This window comes from Limanda limanda, chromosome 1 (assembly GCF_963576545.1).
Source record: "Limanda limanda chromosome 1, fLimLim1.1, whole genome shotgun sequence".
Taxonomy (NCBI): Eukaryota; Metazoa; Chordata; class Actinopteri; order Pleuronectiformes; family Pleuronectidae; genus Limanda; species Limanda limanda.
In genome coordinates this window covers 17738612-17758097 of record NC_083636.1, presented here as the reverse complement: position 1 = coordinate 17758097, position 19486 = coordinate 17738612, and the positions used below count along the sequence as shown (strand labels likewise).

Genomic DNA, 19486 nt, shown 5'->3' with positions numbered 1-19486 from the left:
CTTATATTTGAAATTGTTATAAAAATGTGTTACCAAACAAGCTTCTTAAGTAAAAAGGGAAATTATTGTAAAACTCAAAATTGATTAGCAATCTATAAGGAAATGTATTAACTAACGAACCATTTGTTCAGCACAATTTACAGACTCTTCTGTAACCACCACCAGGATCCATTGAATAAGAGGAAGAGAGCAACAATCTCACCTTGAAGTAGAAAAAAAACTTTCTTAAAAAATGTAATATTGCTCAACGTTTGTCTGAAATGCTGTAAACGCAGAGTCTAAAATGTCCTTTGATTCTGGACAAGCTGGTACTTTCCTGAAGCGTCCAACAACAACGATCACATGTGAATGGTGGAAAGGAAATAACAAGAATTAAGTAGGTCAAGTCACCGTCAAACATTTATTGCAAAATCAGAACAGGTTTAATGTTTGTCATCTAGGCTCCAACTTAGTCACTCCCCCTTATTATAACACGGGAATGATGGGAGTGATCAGCAAATACTTGTAGCCCCCCCCCCGCCCCCCGCCAGAGCCTACAGGTGGATGCTTGGGTGGTAGAGGGGCTGAAACAACTGGTAGCAATACTACAGAGGCAGTGGTAGCAAAGGGGATGATGGGACCTTTCTCTCTGCTTAAAATGACCACCTGATAAGGTGGGTGTGTATTAGATGGTTGTCGGGAGTGAGGTGTGACACATGTGTGTGTCACATGGTTGGAGCAGCGCAGCTCAAGTTGGCTGCCTGAAGTAGCTCGGCAGCATCGCTCCATTAAATACCTGAATGAAACTTAACATGTCTGAGACGCCACAAAGGACAGAAGGAAAAAAACTGGCACAAACTGTTTGAGGTAATTTTACCTATATTTTATTTCCTTAGCAGGTCGTTTTTACTTGTGCCAAATACAGTAGAGGGTCATCCACTTAGACAAGCATGTTAAAAAATATAGATCCTTTCACATCCCGGTTCACATTTCTTAAATATCCACAATTTCTTAAGATATTCACATAAGATTTATAAACACACCCAGTGTTGCATGTTAAAGAGGGTGAATATTTTTTTCCGTTGATCCGCCCCTTATTTAAAATCTCCCCAGAAGTGAATGAGTTCTTCCGTGGCCCAGACCTCACCCTTCTACGAACCAAACTGACACAGGTGAAAACCTTTATAAGAAATACTAGGTCCTGGGTAAAATCCAGTTAATATTATGATTCCTTCACCAAAGAAGTTCCCTCAAGCTCATTCTCATCAGTGAACCAAATGAAAAGATAATTTGATCATTGCTCTTATATGTAGTTCTATTGATCCCAGAACCACTTGGTAAGAGAATGACTAGCCTGGTATCCTCTGTTTTCTTGTAAGTAACGACAAGCTTTGCCGGCCTGTTCCAAGCCAAACTTTGACTGATGAATTCTATACCTCTTTTTCCAGTCAAAGAATCTCATGTATTCCGTCGTATCCTGGCCTAGGTGAAGGAGCCTCTCTGCCAGCTCCTTTGGAGTGGAAAAGTCATCGACATGAATGAAAGAGTCTCCTGGGACATAATCCTCGTAGTTTTCTCTTACAGGGCCCAGAACTACGGGCACAGTTCCCAGTCTCATGGGATCGAATACCTTGTCTGAGATATAATCTGTGTGCTGAGAGTTTTCAAAGGAGAGGTAGAATTTACAACTAGATAATATGTTGATATAGTTTTTATCATCCAAATTTTTGCCAAAAGCCCTCCCATAAGTGTCTATCTGGATGTGTTTTTTCAGTTCATTGTAGTACTGAATTCTTATGAGCCCCTCATGCCAGTTGCTCACGATCCAACAGACCAACTTGTCCTTGGTTGGCAGCTGGAAACTCTCCACCTCAGATGTTTGTGGCACCAAATGCCCATAAGGCACTGGGATATGTGAATCTGAGCGATAACAGGATGTCAAGTTGAACAAGTTATCAAGTCCGGGTAATTTTCCACAGTTTGAAGGTGACTCCATGTTCATCCAAACCCATTTCTGAAACCAGGGACGTGGCTCTCTCGGCAAGTTTCCCAGATTTCCATGAATGTCCCTGTGGTGGATGAAAACCCCGTGGGCTTTGTGGCAAAGAGACTTGTCATCGGTCAAGCGGCATCCTTTATATTTGAACATATCGCAGCTGAGATCGAATTTGGAGCCAAATGGCCACGTCCAAATCAAGAGAAGAGTATCGGGCTCAGCTTCCACTCCACGTCCTGGATCTGCTGGGGTCCATCCGTAGGTGCTTCCACGTGCTGCTCCGAGGAATGGTTAGGGTTTGAGTCCTGGGTCTGTGCTTCCATGTGCTGCCCCGAGGAATGGTTTGGGTTTTGAGCTCTGGGTCTGTGCTTCCACAGGGCACTCACAAGAATGATTGCCTCTCTTCAGATCATCACGAAAAACTGGGTCACTCAATATCTGGCAATGTAAAAAAAACGACCAGGAAACACACCAACAGGAAGCAGCCGGATGTATTTTGCCGCTGACGAGTCATCTGGCAGCTTGAGAGCTTCAGAGCGCTGGTTGTTTGTTTATTTAAGTTTAGTAATATTAAACCTATCGCTTTTCCAAATCACTCCAGCCTCTCTGTGTCCGTCACTCTCCCCCAGTCTCACCTCCTGCTTCAGCTCAGTTCTTTTGACTATTTTTTTATTTCTCTGTTGGTCTTCCTGTATCGAACTTCTCTTCATTACACATTTTGACTCCTGAAATCTTTAAGCCTCAACATTTGTTGCTTTTGTTGTCACTCTGACAACAGCCATTTAAGTACGGTCACCTGATTGTACACAAAATACTTTTTTATGCTTTCACTGCAGTGCAAACAATTGCAACTAGACTCAGGCCAAATGTTAGAGGTTTTTGGAAAAGTGTGGATGCTAGGTTGTTACATTACATTACAATTAGGGCTGGGCAACGATTTAAAGTTTTAATCGCGATTAATCGCATGATTTCCCTGATTAATCACGATTAATCGCATTTGTATACGCAAAATCCAATAACGAATTAAAAAGTAGTGTATAGCGCAATTTTATTTTCAATGTTCTGCCATATGAACGAAAGTGCCATAACATTTGTTGTGCAAACACTTTTAACATCAGCATTTAATACAGTAGCAGTTAAATAAAATATTCAGTGTAAATCTCAACTTAACAATGTTATCAAAGCAAATACAAAGTTAAAGCTCAATGCCACTGCCAGGGCATTAATGTTATCCTCTTCGTTATGAAAAATGTATACTCCTCCCTGCGTCTAACGTAGTCTGCCGAAGCCTCGCTCCGCTCGCTGTTTCGTTGAGTGATTTGCTGATATCAACTGTGTGTTTTGCATTCAGGTGATGTTTTAGACTGGAAGTACTCCGGTGATAAGAAAATTCACCTTGGCAGTGGCTTTCACAATAAAACAATAAATAATCAAACCTGAGTTAATGCGAGATAAAATAATTAGTTGAGTTAAATAAGTGATGAGTTAACTAGTAATTAACTAGTTAACTTGCCCAGCCCTAATTACAATACATGTCATTTGGCAGACGCTTTTATCCAAATGTATTTATAATTAGTGCATTCAACATATATGAGGGGCCATTTAGGGTTTCAGCATCTTGCCCAAGGAGACTTCGACATTCACAGGGGAAGGCTGAGGGACTGAACCACCAACCTTCTAGTTATGTTTTGACAATAAAGGACGCAAACTGTTACAGGTTATTCAGAAAAAACGAATACTTGTTGATGATCTGTCCACTTCCCTTAGTGCCGAACGTGGAAAGGTTGAACAGGTTCTGAAGATTGTACAGTTCCTCCATGAAGTCACCCTCTCTATTGTCTGTAAAGTCTTTTTCTGTACCAAATAAAAACATCTAAGGGATTAGAACGGAGGAATGATTGGTACGATTCATTTGAAAAAATAACAGTATAGAATAAAAAAGCAATTGTATAAAATATATGAAGCATGAGCTTTGTTGCAGGATCTGATATTTGAAAATGTAATAAAAATGTGTTACCGAACAAGCTTCTAAAGTAAAAAGGGAAATTCTTGTAAACATCTCAAAATTGATTAGAAATCTATAAGGAAATTTACTAACTAACGAACCATTTGTTCAGCACAATTCAAAGACTCTTCTCTAAGCACCACTAGGATCCATTAAATAGGGGAAGAGAGCAGCAATCTCACCTTGAAGGAGAAAAAAAAGATTCTTAAAATATTAAATATTGCTCAACATTTGTCTGAAATGCTGTAAACGCAGAGTCTAAAATGTCCTTTGATTCTCGACAAGCTGGTACTTTCCTTCAGCGTCCAAGAACAACGATCACATGTGAATGGTGGAAAGGAAATAACAAGAATTCAGTCAGTCAACTCCCTGTCAAACATTTATTGCAGAATCAGAACAGGTTTAATGTTTGTCATCTATAGGCTCCAACCTTATCACTCCACCTTATGAATGAATGAAAGTGATCCAGGACGGGAATGATGGGAGTGATCAGCAAATACTTGTAACCCCCCCCCCCCCCGCCCCCCCGCCAGAGCCTACAGGTGGATGCTGGGGTGGTAGAGGGGCTGAAACAACTGGTAGCAATACTGTAGAGGCAGTGGGAGCAAAGGGGATGATGGGACCTTTCTCTCTGCTTAAAATGACCACCTGATAAGGTGGGTGTGTATTAGATGGTTGTCGGGAGTGAGGTGTGACACATGTGTGTGTCACATGGTTGGAGCAGCGCACCTCGAGTTGGCCGCCTGAACTAGTTTGCAGGCATGGCTCCATTAAACACCCGAATGAAAGTTAACATGTCTGAGACTCCACAAAGGATAGAAGGAAAAAAACTGGCAGAAACTGTTTGAGGTAATTTGACCTATATTTTACTTCCTTAGCAAGTCGTTTTTACTTGTGCCAAATACAGTAGAGGGTCAGCCACTTAAACAAACATGTTGTTAAAAAATATCCTTTTCACAATAAATATAATTAAATAAAACGTAGGAATAAATACAATCTGAGCCAGTTTCTGGTTGAATTTTACCCTGAGGCTAAAATGTTTGCTTGGAAACCTTCTGTTTATAAATGAGTCTGATCATGAAGTTTGTGATACATTTTAATATTGAAACATGTTATTGTTAAGTGCAATGGGAGGTATCTGTTACATCTTCATCCTACTATAGATTCCTCATGAGTAGAGGTCAAATTTCACCTAGATTAGGGTTGAGCTAAATTATGGGATGGCTTTTCACAGATGTCAAAGAACTGTTGTTCAATAATATCCTGTTACAAAAGATGCTAAAAGATAATTTACCGCTGGAGATATGACTTGTTTGTGACTATTGTATAGCTGTTGCTCAGGACTCAATGCACGTGTATTAAATCACACCTCACCACAACACATGATTACACTGAGACGTGCATCTGAATCCATCCTCTGTCAACTTTTGATCTGTTGTCACTTGGACTGAGAGATGAACTGGTTACATTTAGAGTAAGACAGAGAATGCACTGATTGGCAGAGAGACATTATTCCTACTTTGTTTTTTATAATTGAAAAAAAAATTATGAATGTAATGCATTTAGTATATAGCTATACTAGCTATACTTCTACTACTAATTCTTTACTAGTAAGCCATGATTGTGTGCCAGTTACATTGCATGAACAGCAGGACACTGAAGCAGCTAAATGAAATTCAGCCATTATGTTTTTTAAATAATATTTATTTTTCATTTATAGTACTTAAGTCTACAATATTAATACTTTTACTATACTGTGATGTGTTAAAAAGGCCACTAGATGGGACCAGAGTCTCTAATATAAGCAATATATGTTGCACTTCTAAAGGTGCTTTATGAAACAATTGGAGGATCTATTTTACTACTAGCAAACTAATATTACTACCACTACTACTTATTATTTCCCTGTCTTTGTCCCAGTAAGCCCCCACAACACCAGGACGATCCAAATGAGGTCGCTCGATGACATTCAGTCCTCATTATTTTTGTTATACTTTATGTGGATGGATCTTTCCTACTGGGGCATATTAAAATCTCTACTCTCTAATGTACTGGGAAATACTCACTCGGCTCAATATCTCAAAATCTATCTTCATTCAAATGGTTGTACATGTATTTGAAATATCATACTGCACAACTCTGAAAGTGCACTTCTGAGGAAGTTGAAGTTTAATGCTGTTTTAAAAAAGAGCACTTATCACGTATTTCTAATAGACAATTACAGTCGTGTTTAGAGTACAATTTACCAAATTTTCTTCTCCTTTGTAAATAGGAGTAAATAAGTAAGTACCAAAAAATCTAGATAAAAAAAACAATTGACTTATTGTTCTTCTTTTTAGGCCTTGCAAGAGTGAAGGAAAGAGGTTTACAGACAACAATCAGAATCTGTTTAAAGGAGACTGTCGATGATGTAGAGAACCTGATGATGATGCTGCTGCACTGCATTCCAAACTGCTTGACAAACTTATGAGGGAAACAGTCAGAATGAAAGAAATGTAGAACAACCGTAATCAAGATTATAATGTAAAAGTGTCATGAAGGATGTGAGGATGTTACCTCGTTGTGAAAGATGCACACAAAGACACATTCAACAAAATATATTTATCAGTTTGTATTTCACATCTTACTTTAGATTCCACCACCACAACATGGATCTGTTTGACATTTGTTCAAATTTAGAGAGTATACATCCATATCTGCATCAAGTTGATCCCGGTTCACCTTTCATAAATATAAACAATTTCTAAAGATATTCACATAAGATTTGTAAACACAAAGGTGAATTTTTTCCCCCTTGATCGGCCCCCTTAATTAAAATCTTATATATTATGATTCCTTCACCAAAGAAGTTCCCTCGAGCCCATTCTCATCAGTGAACCAAATGAAAAGATAGTTTGATCAATGCTCTTATATTTAGTGCTATTGATCCCAGAACCACTTTGTAAGAGAATGACTAGCCTGGTATCCTCTGTTTTCTTGTAAGTAACGACAAGCTTTGCAGGCATGGTCTCTGCCGAACTGTGTATCTACCACTTTGTACCTCTTTTTCCAGTCAAAGAATCTCATGTATTCCGTCGTATCCTGGCCTAGGTGAAGAAGCCTCTCTGCCAGCTCCTTTGGAGTGGAAAAATCATCGACATGAATGAAAGAGTCTCCTGGGACATGGTCCTCGTAGTTTTCTCTTATAGGGCCCAGAACTACGGGTACAGTTCCCAGTCTCATGGGACTAAATAACTTCTCTGTGATATAATCTTTGTGCTGAGAGTTTTCAAAGGAGAGGTAGAATTTACAACTAGATAATATGTTGATATAGTTTTGTTGATCTAAATTTTTGCCAAAAGCCCCCCAATAAGTTACTATCTTGATGTGTTCTTTCAGCTCGTTGTAGTACTGAACTCTTTTGTGCCCCTCATGCCAGTTCCTCACGATCCAACAGACCAACTTGTCCTTGGTTGGCAGCTGGAAACTCTCAACCTCAGATGTTTGTGGCACCAAATGCCCATAAGGCACTGGGATATGTGAATCTGAGCGATAACAGGATGTCAAGTTGAACAAGTTATCAAGTCCTGGTAATTTTGCACAATGTGTAGGTGACTCCATGTTCATCCAAACCCATTTCTGAAACCAGGGACGTGGCTCTCTCGGCAAGTTTCCCAGATTTCCATGAATGTCCCTGTGGTGGATGAAAACCCCGTGGGCTTCCTGGTAAAGAGACTTGTCATCGGTCAAGCGGCATCCTTTATATTTGAACATATCGCAGGTGAGATCGAATTTGGAGCCAAATGGCCACGTCCAAATCAAGAGAAGAGTATCAGGCTGAGCGTCCACCTCCACGTCCTGGATCTGCTGGGGTCCATCGGTAGATGCTTCCACGTGCTGCTCCAAGGAATGGTTCTGGTTTGAGTCCTGGGTCTGTGCCTCCACAGGGCACTCACAAGAATGATTGCCTCTCTTCAGATAATCACGAAAATCCAGGAACTCGATTTCTGGCTTGTAGTATGTAAAAAAAATGACCAGGAAACACACCAACAGGAAGCAGCCGGAGATAATTTGCCGCTGACGAGTCGTCTGGCAGCTTGAGAGGGACATGGCTCACCTCTGGAGAGAAAAAAGGTTGTGTATTATTTTTAATTTTAACATTTTTGGGATTCACAGGTTGTTACTAAAGCTTGATTTTGAGCCCACTAATCAGTCAATATATTACCAAACTTTTTATCTCAATTTCTAAATCTGCCTTTAACAGCTACTGAGTTACATGAATGTGTGAATTATGACGTGTGTTGTTTCTTAATTAACATTTCTCTATGTTATCATTTCTGCTGTTGATGTATACTAGTGCAAAGTGCAAACGACAACATCAGTGATGGGGATGAGTCCTGGTCACCGCTGCTACAGCCGCTGGTTTTATTTGTCTATCTGGCACGTCACTCTGCCAACAGTTGTTTGGCTATTGCCACCTGATTGTACACAAATACTTTCTTATGCTTTCACTGCAGTGCGAAAAATTGCAACTGGACTTAGGCCAAAAGTAGATGTTTTCGGCAAAGTGTGGATGCTAGGTTATGTTTTGACAATAAAGGACGCGATCTGTAACAGGTTATTAAGAAAACTTTTTAATAATCTCTCCACTTCCCTTTGTTGGCCTAAGGTGGACAGGTTGAACAGGTTCTGAGGATTGTACCGTTTTCCAATGAACTCACCCTCTCTATATTCTGTAAAGTCTTTTTCGCTACCAAATAAAAAAGAGGATCTAGGAAATATTTGTCATAGGGAGATTGTTGGGCCGTAGGAGAAGTACTCAACCTGTGATATTCTACTTTTTAAGTGCATTTGTTCTTGCTTGGTTTTCATTGCAAATGCTACCCTGTGCTTCTGCAATCATTCACTGAAAGCCCATTTACACACTTCACAATAAAGTTCACAAAACCTAATTTAACCTAAATGTTCTGCACATGCATTAAATGTAAATTGGATCAGCATTTTTTGAAAGTGTTTCCCACCATACATACATCTAAAGGGATTAGAACAGAGGAATGATTGGTTAGATTCATTTGAAAAAATAACAGTATAGAATAGAAAATCAGTTGTATAAAATATATGAAGCAGGAGCTTTGTTGCAGGATCTAACATTTGAAAACGTAATAAAAATGTCTTCCAAACAAGCTTCTTAAGTAAAAAGGGAAATTATTGTAAAACTCAAAATTGATTAGCAATCTATAAGGAAATGTATTAACTAACAAACCATTTGTTCAGCACAATTTACAGACTCTTCTTTAACCACCACCAGGATCCATTGAATAAGAGGAAGAGAGCAACAATCTCACCTTGAAGTAGAAAAAAAACTTTCTTAAAAAATGTAATATTGCTCAACGTTTGTCTGAAATGCTGTAAATGCAGAGTCTAAAATGTCCTTTGATTCTGGACAAGCTGGTACTTTCCTGAAGCGTCCAAGAACAACGATCACATGTGAATGGTGGAAAGGAAATAACAAGAATTCAGTAGGTCAAGTCACCGTCAAACATTTATTGCAGAATCAGAACAGGTTTAATGTTTGTCATCTAGGCTCCAACTTAGTCACTCCCCCTTATGATAACACGGGAATGATGGGAGTGATCAGCAAATACTTGTAACCCCCCCCCGCCCCCCCGCCAGAGCCTACAGGGTGGATGCTTGGGTGGTAGAGGGGCTGAAACAACTGGTAGCAATACTGCAGAGGCAGTGGGAGCAAAGGGGATGATGGGACCTTTCTCTCTGCTTAAAATGACCACCTGATAAGGTGGGTGTGTATTAGATGGTTGTCGGGAGTGAGGTGTGACACATGTGTGTGTCACATGGTTGGAGCAGCGCACCTCGAGTTGGCTGCCTGAACTAGTTCGCAGGCATCGCTCCATTAAACACCCGAATGAAAGTTAACATGTGTGAGACTCCACAAAGGATAGAAGGAAAAAAAACTTGCAGAAACGGTTTGAGGTAATTTGACCTGTATTTTATTTCCTTAGCAAGTCGTTTTTACTCATGCCAAATACAGTAGAGGGTCAGCCACTTAAACAAACATGTTGTTAAAAAATATCCTTTCCACAAAAAATTTAATTAAATAAAACGTAGGAATAAATACAATCTGAGCCAGTTTCTGGTTGAATTTTACCCTGAGGCTAAAATGTTTGCTTGGAAACCTTCTGTTTATAAATAAGTCTGATCATGAAGTTTGTGATAAATTTTAATATTGAAACATGTGATTGTTAAGTGCAATGGGAGGTATCTGTTACATCTTCATCCTACTATAGATTTCTCATGAGTAGAGGTCATATTTCAACTAGATTAGGGTTGAGCTAAATTATGGGATGGCTTTTCACAGATGTCAAAGAACTGTTGTTCAATAATATCCTGTTACAAAAGATGCTAAAAGATAATTTACCGCTGGAGATATGACTTGTTTGTGACTATTGTATAGCTGTTGCTCAGGACTCAATGCACGTGTATTAAATCACACCTCACCACAACACATGATTACACTGAGACGTGCATCTGAATCCATCCTCTGTCAACTTTTGATCTGTTGTCACTTGGACTGAGAGATGAACTGGTTACATTTAGAGTAAGACAGAGAATGCACTGATTGGCAGAGAGACATTATTCCTACTTTGTTTTTTATAATTGAAAAAAAAAGTATGAATGTAATGCATTTAGTATATAGCTATACTAGCTATACTTCTACTACTAATTCTTTATTAGTAAGCCATGACTGTGTGCCAGTTACATTGCATGAACAGCAGGACACTGAAGCAGCTAAATGAAATTCAGCCATTATGTTTTTTAAATAATATTTATTTTTCATTTATAGTACTTAAGTCTACAATATTAATACTTTTACTATACTGTGATGTGTTAAAAAGGCCACTAGATGGGACCAGAGTCTCTAATATAAGCAATATATGTTGCACTTCTAAAGGTGCTTTATGAAACAATTGGAGGATCTATTTTACTACTAGCAAACTAATATTACTACCACTACTACTTATTATTTCCCTGTCTTTGTCCCAGTAAGCCCCCACAACACCAGGACCATCCAAATGAGGTCGCTCGATGACATTCAGTCCTCATTATTTTTGTTATACTTTATGTGGATGGATCTTTCCTACTGGGGCATATTAAAATCTCTACTCTCTAATGTACTGGGAAATACTCACTCGGCTCAATATCTCAAAATCTATCTTCATTCAAATGGTTGTACATGTATTTGAAATATCATACTGCACAACTCTGAAAGTGCACTTCTGAGGAAATTGAAGTTTAATGCTGTTTTAAAAAAGAGCACTTATCACGTATTTCTAATGGACAATTACAGTCGTGTTTAGAGTACAATTTACCAGATTTTCTTCTCCTTTGTAAATAGGAGTAAATAAGTAAGTACCAAAAAATCTAGATAAAAAAAACAATTGACTTATTGTTCTTCTTTTTAGGCCTTGCAAGAGTGAAGGAAAGAGGTTTACAGACAACAATCAGAATCTGTTTAAAGGAGACTGTCGATGATGTAGAGAACCTGATGATGATTCTGCTGCACTGCATTCCAAACTGCTTGACAAACTTATGAGGGAAACAGTCAGAATGAAAGAAATGTAGAACAACCGTAATCAAGATTATAATGTAAAAGTGTCATGAAGGATGTGAGGATGTTACCTCGTTGTGAAAGATGCACACAAAGACACATTCAACAAAATATATTTATCAGTTTGTATTTCGCATCTTACTTTAGATTCCACCACCACAACATGGATCTGTTTGACATTTGTTCAAATTTAGAGAGTATACATCCATATCTGCATCAAGTTGATCCCGGTTCACCTTTCATAAATATAAACAATTTCTTAAGATATTCACATAAGATTTGTGAACACAAAGGTGAATTTGTTTCCCCCTTGATCGGCCCCCTTAATTAAAATCTTATATATTATGATTCCTTCACCAAAGAAGTTCCCTCAAGCCCATTCTCATCAGTGAACCAAATGAAAAGATAGTTTGATCAATGCTCTTATATTTAGTGCTATTGATCCCAGAACCACTTTGTAAGAGAATGACTAGCCTGGTATCCTCTGTTTTCTTGTAAGTAATGACAAGCTTTGCAGGCATGGTCTCTGCCGAACTGTGTATCTACCACTTTATACCTCTTTTTCCAGTCAAAGAATCTCATGTATTCCGTCGTATCCTGGCCTAGGTGAAGGAGCCTCTTTGCCAGCTCCTTTGGAGTGGAAAAGTCATCGACATGAATGAAAGAGTCTCCTGGGACATGGTCCTCGTAGTTTTCTCTTATAGGGCCCAGAACTACGGGTACAGTTCCCAGTCCCATGGGATTAAATAACTTCTCTGTGATATAATCTTTGTGCTGAGAGTTTTCAAAGGAGAGGTAGAATTTACAACTAGATAATATGTTGATATAGTTTTGTTGATCTAAATTTTTGCCAAAAGCCTTCCCATAAGTGTCTATCTTGATGTGTTTTTTCAGCTCGTTGTAGTACTGAACTCTTTTGTGCCCCTCATGCCAGTTGCTCACGATCCAACAGACCAACTTGTCCTTGGTGGGCAGCTGGAAACTCTCAACCTCAGATGTTTGTGGCACCAAATGCCCATAAGGCACTGGGATATGTGAATCTGAGCGATAACAGGATGTCAAGTTGAACAAGTTATCAAGTCCTGGTAATTTTGCACAATGTGTAGGTGACTCCATGTTCATCCAAACCCATTTCTGAAACCAGGGACGTGGCTCTCTCGGCAAGTTTCCCAGATTTCCATGAATGTCCCTGTGGTGGATGAAAACCCCGTGGGCTTCCTGGTAAAGAGACTTGTCATCGGTCAAGCGGCATCCTTTATATTTGAACTTATCGCAGCTGAGATCGAATTTGTAGCCAAATGGCCACGTCCAAATCAACAGAAGAGTATCAGGCTCAGCGTCCACCCCCGCGTCCTGGATCTGCTGGGGTCCATCGGTAGGTGCTTCCACATGCTGCTCCGAGGAATGGTTCTGGTTTGAGTCCTGAGTCTGTGCTTCCACATGCTGCTCCGAGGAATGGTTCTGGTTTGAGTCCTGAGTCTGTGCTTCCATTAGCTGCTCCGAGGAATGGTTTGGGTTTGAGCCCTGGGTCTCTGCTTCCACGTGCTGCTCCGAGGAATGGTTTGGGTCTGAGCCCTGGGTCTGTGCCTCCACAGGGCACTCACAAGAATGATTGCCTCTCTTCAGATAATCACGAAAATCCGGGAACTCGATTTCTGGCTTGTAGTATGTAAAAAAAACGACCAGGAAACACACCAACAGGAAGCAGCCGGGGATAATTTGCCGCTGAAGAGTCGTCTGGCAGCTTGAGAGGGACATGGCTCACCTCTGGAGAGAAAAAAGGTTGTGTTTTATTTTTAATTTGAACATTTCTGTATTCACAGGTTAATACTAAAGCTTGATTTTGAGCCCACTAATCAGACAATATATTATATAACTTCTTAATACAATTTATAAATCTGCCTTTAACAGCTACTGATTTACAGGAATGTGTGAATTTGGATGTGTGATGTTTTTTAATTGACATTTCTCTATGTTATCATTTCTGCTGTTGATGTAAACTAGTGCAAAGTGCAAACGACAACATCAGTGATGGGGATGAGTCCTGGTCACCGCAGCCATTTGGCTCCTGCCACCTGGTTGTACACAAATACTTTCTTATGCTTTCACTGCAGTGCGAAAAATTGCAACTGGACTCAGGCCAAAAGTAGATGTTTCCGCAAAGTGTGGATGCTAGGTTATGTTTTGACAATAAAGGACGCGATCTGTAACAGGTTATTCAGAAAACTTTTTAATAATCTCTCCACTTCCCTTTGTTGGCCTAAGGTGGACAGGTTGAACAGGTTCTGAGGATTGTACAGTTTCTCCATGAACTCACCATCTCTATTGTCTGGAAAGCCTTATTCGCTGCCAAATAAAAAGAGGATCTACAGAATTTAAATGTGTTTTCATAGGGAGATTGTTGGGCCGTAGGAGAAGTACTCATCCTGTGATATTCTACTTTTAAAGTGCACTTGTTCTGGCTTGGTTTTCATTGCAAGTGCTACCCTGTGTTTCTGCAATCATTCACTGAAAGCCCATTTACACACTTCACAATAAAGTGCACAAAACCTAATTTAACCTAAATGTTCTGCGCATGCATTAAATGTAAATTGCATCAGCATTTTTTGAAAGTGTTGCCCACCATACATACATCTAAAGGGATTAGAACAGAGGAATGATTGGTTGGATTCATTTGAAAAAATAACAGTATAGAATAGAAAATCAGCTGTATAAAATATATGAAGCAGGAGCTTTGTTGCAGGATCTAACATTTGAAAACGTAATAAAAATGTCTTCCAAACAAGCTTCTTAAGTAAAAAGGGAAATTCTTGTAAAACTAAAAATGTATTAGTAATCTATAAGGAAATTTATTAACTAACAAACCATTTGTTCAGCACAATTTACAGACACTTCTGTAACCACCACCAGGATCCATTGAATAAGAGGAAGAGAGCAACAATCTCACCTTGAAGTAGAAAAAAAAGTTTCTTAAAAAATGTAATATTGCTCAATGTTTGTCTGAAATGCTGTAAACGCAGAGTCTAAAATGTCCTTTGATTCTGGACAAGCTGGTACTTTCCTGAAGCGTCCAAGAACAACGATCACATGTGAATGGTGGAAAGGAAATAACAAGAATTCAGTAGGTCAAGTCACCGTCAAACATTTATTGCAGAATCAGAACAGGTTTAATGTTTGTCATCTAGGCTCCAACTTAGTCACTCCCCCTTATGATAACAATGATGGGAGTGATCAGCAAATACTTGTAACCCCCCCCCCCCCCGCCCCCCCGTCAGAGCCTACAGGTGGATGCTTGGGTGGTAGAGGGGCTGAAACAACTGGTAGCAATACTGCAGAGGCAGTGGGAGCAAAGTGGATGATGGGACCTTTCTCTCTGCTTAAAATGACCACCTGATAAGGTGGGTGTGTATTAGATGGTTGTCGGGAGTGAGGTGTGTCACATGGTTGGAGCAGCGCAGCTCGAGTTGGCTGCCTGAAGTAGCTCGCAGACATCGCTCCATTTAATACCTGAATGAAACTTAATATGTCTGAGACTCCACAAAGGACAGAAGGAAAAAAACTGGCAGAAACTGTTTGAGGTAATTTGACCTATATTTTATTTCCTTAGCAGGTCGTTTTTACTTGTGCCAAATACAGTAGAGGGTCATCCACTTAGACAAGCATGTTAAAAAATATAGATCCTTTCACATCCCGGTTCACATTTCTTAAATATCCACAATTTCTTAAGATATTCACATAAGATTTGTAAACACACCCAGTCATGCATGTTAAAGAGGGTGAATATTTTTTTCGTGATCCGCCCCCTAAAATCTCCCCAGAAGTGAATGAGTTCTTCCGTGGCCCAGACCTCACCCTTCTACGAACCAAACTGACAGGGGTGAAAACCTTTATAAGAAATACTAGGTCCTGGGTAAAATCCAGTTAATATTATGATTCCTTCACCAAAGAAATTCCCTCAAGCTCATTCTCATCAGTGAACCAAATGAAAAGATAATTTGATCAATGCTCTTATACTTAGTGCTATTTATCCCAAAACCACTTGGAAAGAGAATGACTAGCCTGGTATCCTCTGTTTTCTTGTAAGTAACGACAAGCTTTGCAGGCATGGTCTCTGCCGAACCTAGACTGATGAATTCTATACCTCTTTTTCCAGTCAAAGAATCTCATGTATTCCATCGTATCCTGGCCTAGGTGAAGGAGCCTCTCTGCCAGCTCCTTTGGAGTGGAAAAGTCATCGACATGAATGAAAGAGTCTCCTGGGACATGGTCCTCGTAGTTTTCTCTTATAGGGCCCAGAACTACGGGTACAGTTCCCAGTCTCATGGGATCGAATAACTTGTCTGAGATATAATCTGTGTGCTGAGAGTTTTCAAAGGAGAGGTAGAATTTACAACTAGATAATATGTTGATATAGTTTTTATCATCCAAATTTTTGCCAAAAGCCCTCCCATAAGTGTCTATCTGGATGTGTTTTTTCAGTTCATTGTAGTACTGAATTCTTATGAGCCCTTCATGCCAGTTGCTCACGATCCAACAGACCAACTTGTCCTTGGTTGGCAGCTGGAAACTTTCCACCTCAGATTTTTGTGGCACCAAATGCCCATAAGGCACTGGGATATGTGAATCTGAGCGATAACAGGATGTCAAGTTGAACAAGTTATCAAGTCCTGGTAATTTTGCACAATGTGTAGGTGACTCCATGTTCATCCAAACCCATTTCTGAAACCAGGGACGTGGCTCTCTCGGCAAGTTTCCCAGATTTCCATGAATGTCCCTGTGGTGGATGAAAACCCCGTGGGCTTCGTGGTAAAGAGACTTGTCATCGGTCAAGCGGCATCCTTTATATTTGAAGATATCGCAGGTGAGATCGAATTTGGAGCCAAATGGCCACGTCCAAATCAAGAGAAGAGTATCAGGCTCAGCGTCCATCTCCACGTCCTGGATCTGCTGGGGACCATCGCTAGGTGCTTCCACAGGGCACTCACAAGAATGATTGCCTCTCTTCAGATAATCACGAAAATCCGGGAACTCAATTTCTGGCTTGTAGTATGTAATAAAAACGACCAGGAAACACACCAACAGGAAGCAGCCGGAGATAATTTGCCGCTGACGAGTCGTCTGGCAGCTTGAGAGGGACATGGCTCACCTCTGGAGAGAAAAAAGGTGGTGTATTATTTTTAATTTGAACATTTTCAGCATTCACAGGTTGTTACTAAAGCTTGATTTTGAGCCCATTAATCAGTCAATATATTACCAAACTTTTTATCTCAATTTCTAAATCTGTCTTTAACAGCTACTGAGTTACATGAATGTTTGAATTTGGATGTGTCGTGTTTTTTTATTGACATTTCTCTATGTTATCATTTCTGCTGTTGATGTAAACTAGTGCAAAGTGCAAACAACAACATCCTTGATGGGGATGAGTCCTGGTCACCGCTGCTACAGAGCGCTGGTTGTCTGTTTATTTAAGTTTAGTAATATTAAACCTATCGTTTGTCCAAATCACTCCAGCCTCTGTGTGTCTGTCACTCTCCCCCAGTCTCACCTCCTGCTTCAGCTCAGTTCTTTTAACTATTTTTTTTACTTTTCTGTTCGTCTGCCTGCCTGTATCGAACTTCTTTACACATTTTGACTCCTGAAGTCTTTAAGCCTCAACATTTGTTGCACAAAAGCCAGATTTCCAACAAACTAAGAATAAAAGCACAGAATCTAATAAAGAGTTGTTCTTTTCTTTGAGGAAAGGGACAAGGTGTGTCCCTTCATGAGTAAGATGAAGCACCTTACGTATGTCTAGCAGAGAACAAAGATCGTGTGTGCTTTCAAGTGCATCAAACACAAATGACCAAACAATAATAGGAGTAACTAATAACTAGAAAAATGCATTATTAAACCTAACAATTTATACTGGTGTCAGACATGTTTTAAAACATTTCAAGTGCTTTTTAAGTCTAACATTGAACTCAAATTACATTTTAAATCAAAAGCAAAATGGGAAAATGCTTTTTTCTGTCTTTCAGTTCCATAAAACGGATGAACATATAATCTGAACAGACTCAATTTATCCTCTGTATGTTCTCAATCATAGCTTTGTTCGGCACAATTTACAAACTAAAAATAACTCCTGGGAAGGAGTTTTTACGGTGATTTTACGGTTACTCCATTAAGGTAAAGCTAGAGCACAAAGAAGCAGTCTCACCTTGGTGTAGAAAAGCACAGGTAGATAGAAAATGTCGCTCGGTTTTATTTGCCTATCTGGCACGTCACTCTGACAACAGTAATTTCAGTACGGTCACCTGATTGTGCACAAAAGACTCTGTTTATGTTTTTATGGCAGTGCCCACATTGTAACTGGACTCCGGCAAAAGGTAAATGTTTTACCAGCTGGGTGTGGCCGCTAGGTAATGTATTAACAATAAGGGACTTGACCTGTAACAGGTTATTCAGAAGAAAAAAAACTTGTTGATGATCTGTCCACTTCCCTTAGTGTCAAAGGTGGACAGGTTAAACAGGTTCTGAGGATTGTACAGTACCTCCATGACGTGACCCTCTCTGATGTCTGTAAAGTTAACTGTGTCACAAGAACAATTCAAGTTCAGTTTAACAGATTGAGGCTGCAGTCAGAAAGTCAAAAAATAATCCTCACCTGCCTGAGCCAACAGAGCCCCAAAATTGAAACCACCTGATTTAATCGTTTGATTTTTATGTGTGGCAGCATATACCTGAAACATTACCTTAAATCAAAAAGACACTGAATAATCTTTCGTTTGTGTGACCTTTAATGGCAAAGAGAATAAGATTTGCTCAGTTTTTCCAAAGCAACAAGATAAAATACATTTTCTTTGGTGGTTGGTTTGTTTATTTACAGAAAACCTACTCGACAGATTCCTGCGTGTCTCAAAATAAATCAGAGGATCTAGGGAATTTAAATGTGGTGTGATAGGGAGATTGTTGGGCCGTAAAAGAAGTACTCATCCTGTGATATTCTACTTTTAAAGTGCACTTGTTCTGTCTTGGTTTTCATTGCAAGTGCACCTTGTGTTTCTGCAATCATTCACTGAAAGCCCATTTACACACTTCACAATAAAGTGCACAAAACCTTATTTCACCTAAATGTTCTGCCCATGCATTAAATGTAAATTGCATCAGCATCTTTTGAAAGTGTTGCCCACTCTAAAGGGATTAGAACAGAGGAATGATTGGTTGGATTCATTTGTAAAAATAACAGTATAGAATAGAAAATCAACTGTATTAAAGATATGAAGCAGGAGCTTTGTTGCAGGATCTACTATTTGAAAATGTAATAAAAATGTGTTAATGTCATGGAACTTTCAAGGACAAAGTTATACAATTATCTCTCTGTAAGTTTAATTCACATCCGCAGATGGGCCCAAGGTGCAATCCTCGAGAAAGATATTACACAATGGGCACAGAGCTCTGGAGAATCAACACATTAATACACGACAAGCTCCTCCTCCCGTGGAGCATAAGGTTATCTAATCAGCTTCCTTGATGTCCGATCACAGTGATCAGACGTCCATTCTCCATCTATGTCGTTTACAATACAATAACCTGTGGGTCCATCTGCTCAGACGCCTTGAGTGACTCCTGGCATGAAACATTTGTCTCAGAGATCCGTTTGTCGATGCTTACCAGCACCTAAGACCCCCGTCTTGTTGTGTTAAAGACCCCCTGTTGGGATTTAAAATGTTAGCTTGTCTGTGAGTCTATGTCTGTGAAGATGGCATTAGAACTGAAACTCTAAACAAATTAAAGGAGGGTTGGGGCAGGAGCAGTTCGGGCAAGATATATGGCCTTCACACAAATTACTCTTGATAACCGTTGCTGCTTGGTGTTAATCATGAATCTTTTACTTGTTCTTATTTCTAACTTTTTATATAAA

At 39.5% G+C, this 19486-nt stretch overlaps 3 protein-coding genes and 1 pseudogene across 3 annotated transcripts; all 4 read right to left on the bottom strand.

Annotated features, from left to right (window-relative positions):
* Positions 1-1294: 1294 nt before the first annotated feature.
* On the bottom strand, positions 1295-2298 carry LOC133018150 (4-galactosyl-N-acetylglucosaminide 3-alpha-L-fucosyltransferase 9-like; annotated as a pseudogene).
* A 4601-nt stretch (positions 2299-6899) lies between these two features.
* Positions 6900-8069, bottom strand: LOC133017080 (4-galactosyl-N-acetylglucosaminide 3-alpha-L-fucosyltransferase 9-like). The gene has a single exon (XM_061083674.1). It carries the CDS (start codon positions 8067-8069, stop codon positions 6900-6902), a length of 1170 nt encoding a protein of 389 aa, XP_060939657.1.
* Positions 8070-12021: 3952 nt separating this feature from the next.
* Positions 12022-13344, bottom strand: LOC133008594 (4-galactosyl-N-acetylglucosaminide 3-alpha-L-fucosyltransferase 9-like). Its single transcript, XM_061075827.1, has 2 exons — positions 13206-13344; positions 12022-12998 (listed from the first exon to the last, which is right to left on the bottom strand). The coding sequence occupies exons 1-2, from the start codon at positions 13342-13344 to the stop codon at positions 12022-12024; spliced, it is 1116 nt and encodes a 371-aa protein (XP_060931810.1).
* A 2262-nt stretch (positions 13345-15606) lies between these two features.
* Positions 15607-16725, bottom strand: LOC133009256 (4-galactosyl-N-acetylglucosaminide 3-alpha-L-fucosyltransferase 9-like). The gene has a single exon (XM_061076701.1). The coding sequence runs from the start codon at positions 16723-16725 to the stop codon at positions 15607-15609; it is 1119 nt and encodes a 372-aa protein (XP_060932684.1).
* Between the last annotated feature and the right edge of the window lie 2761 nt (positions 16726-19486).

Coding starts and splice junctions, on each gene's coding strand:
- LOC133017080 (XM_061083674.1), bottom strand. CDS start 8,069: ATGTCCCTCTCAAGCTGCCAGACGACTCGTCAGCGGCAAATTATCTCC.
- LOC133008594 (XM_061075827.1), bottom strand. CDS start 13,344: ATGTCCCTCTCAAGCTGCCAGACGACTCTTCAGCGGCAAATTATCCCC. Junction 12,999..13,205: donor TTTTCGTGATTATCTGAAGA/GAGGCAATCATT, acceptor AGGACTCAAACC/AGAACCATTCCTCGGAGCAG.
- LOC133009256 (XM_061076701.1), bottom strand. CDS start 16,725: ATGTCCCTCTCAAGCTGCCAGACGACTCGTCAGCGGCAAATTATCTCC.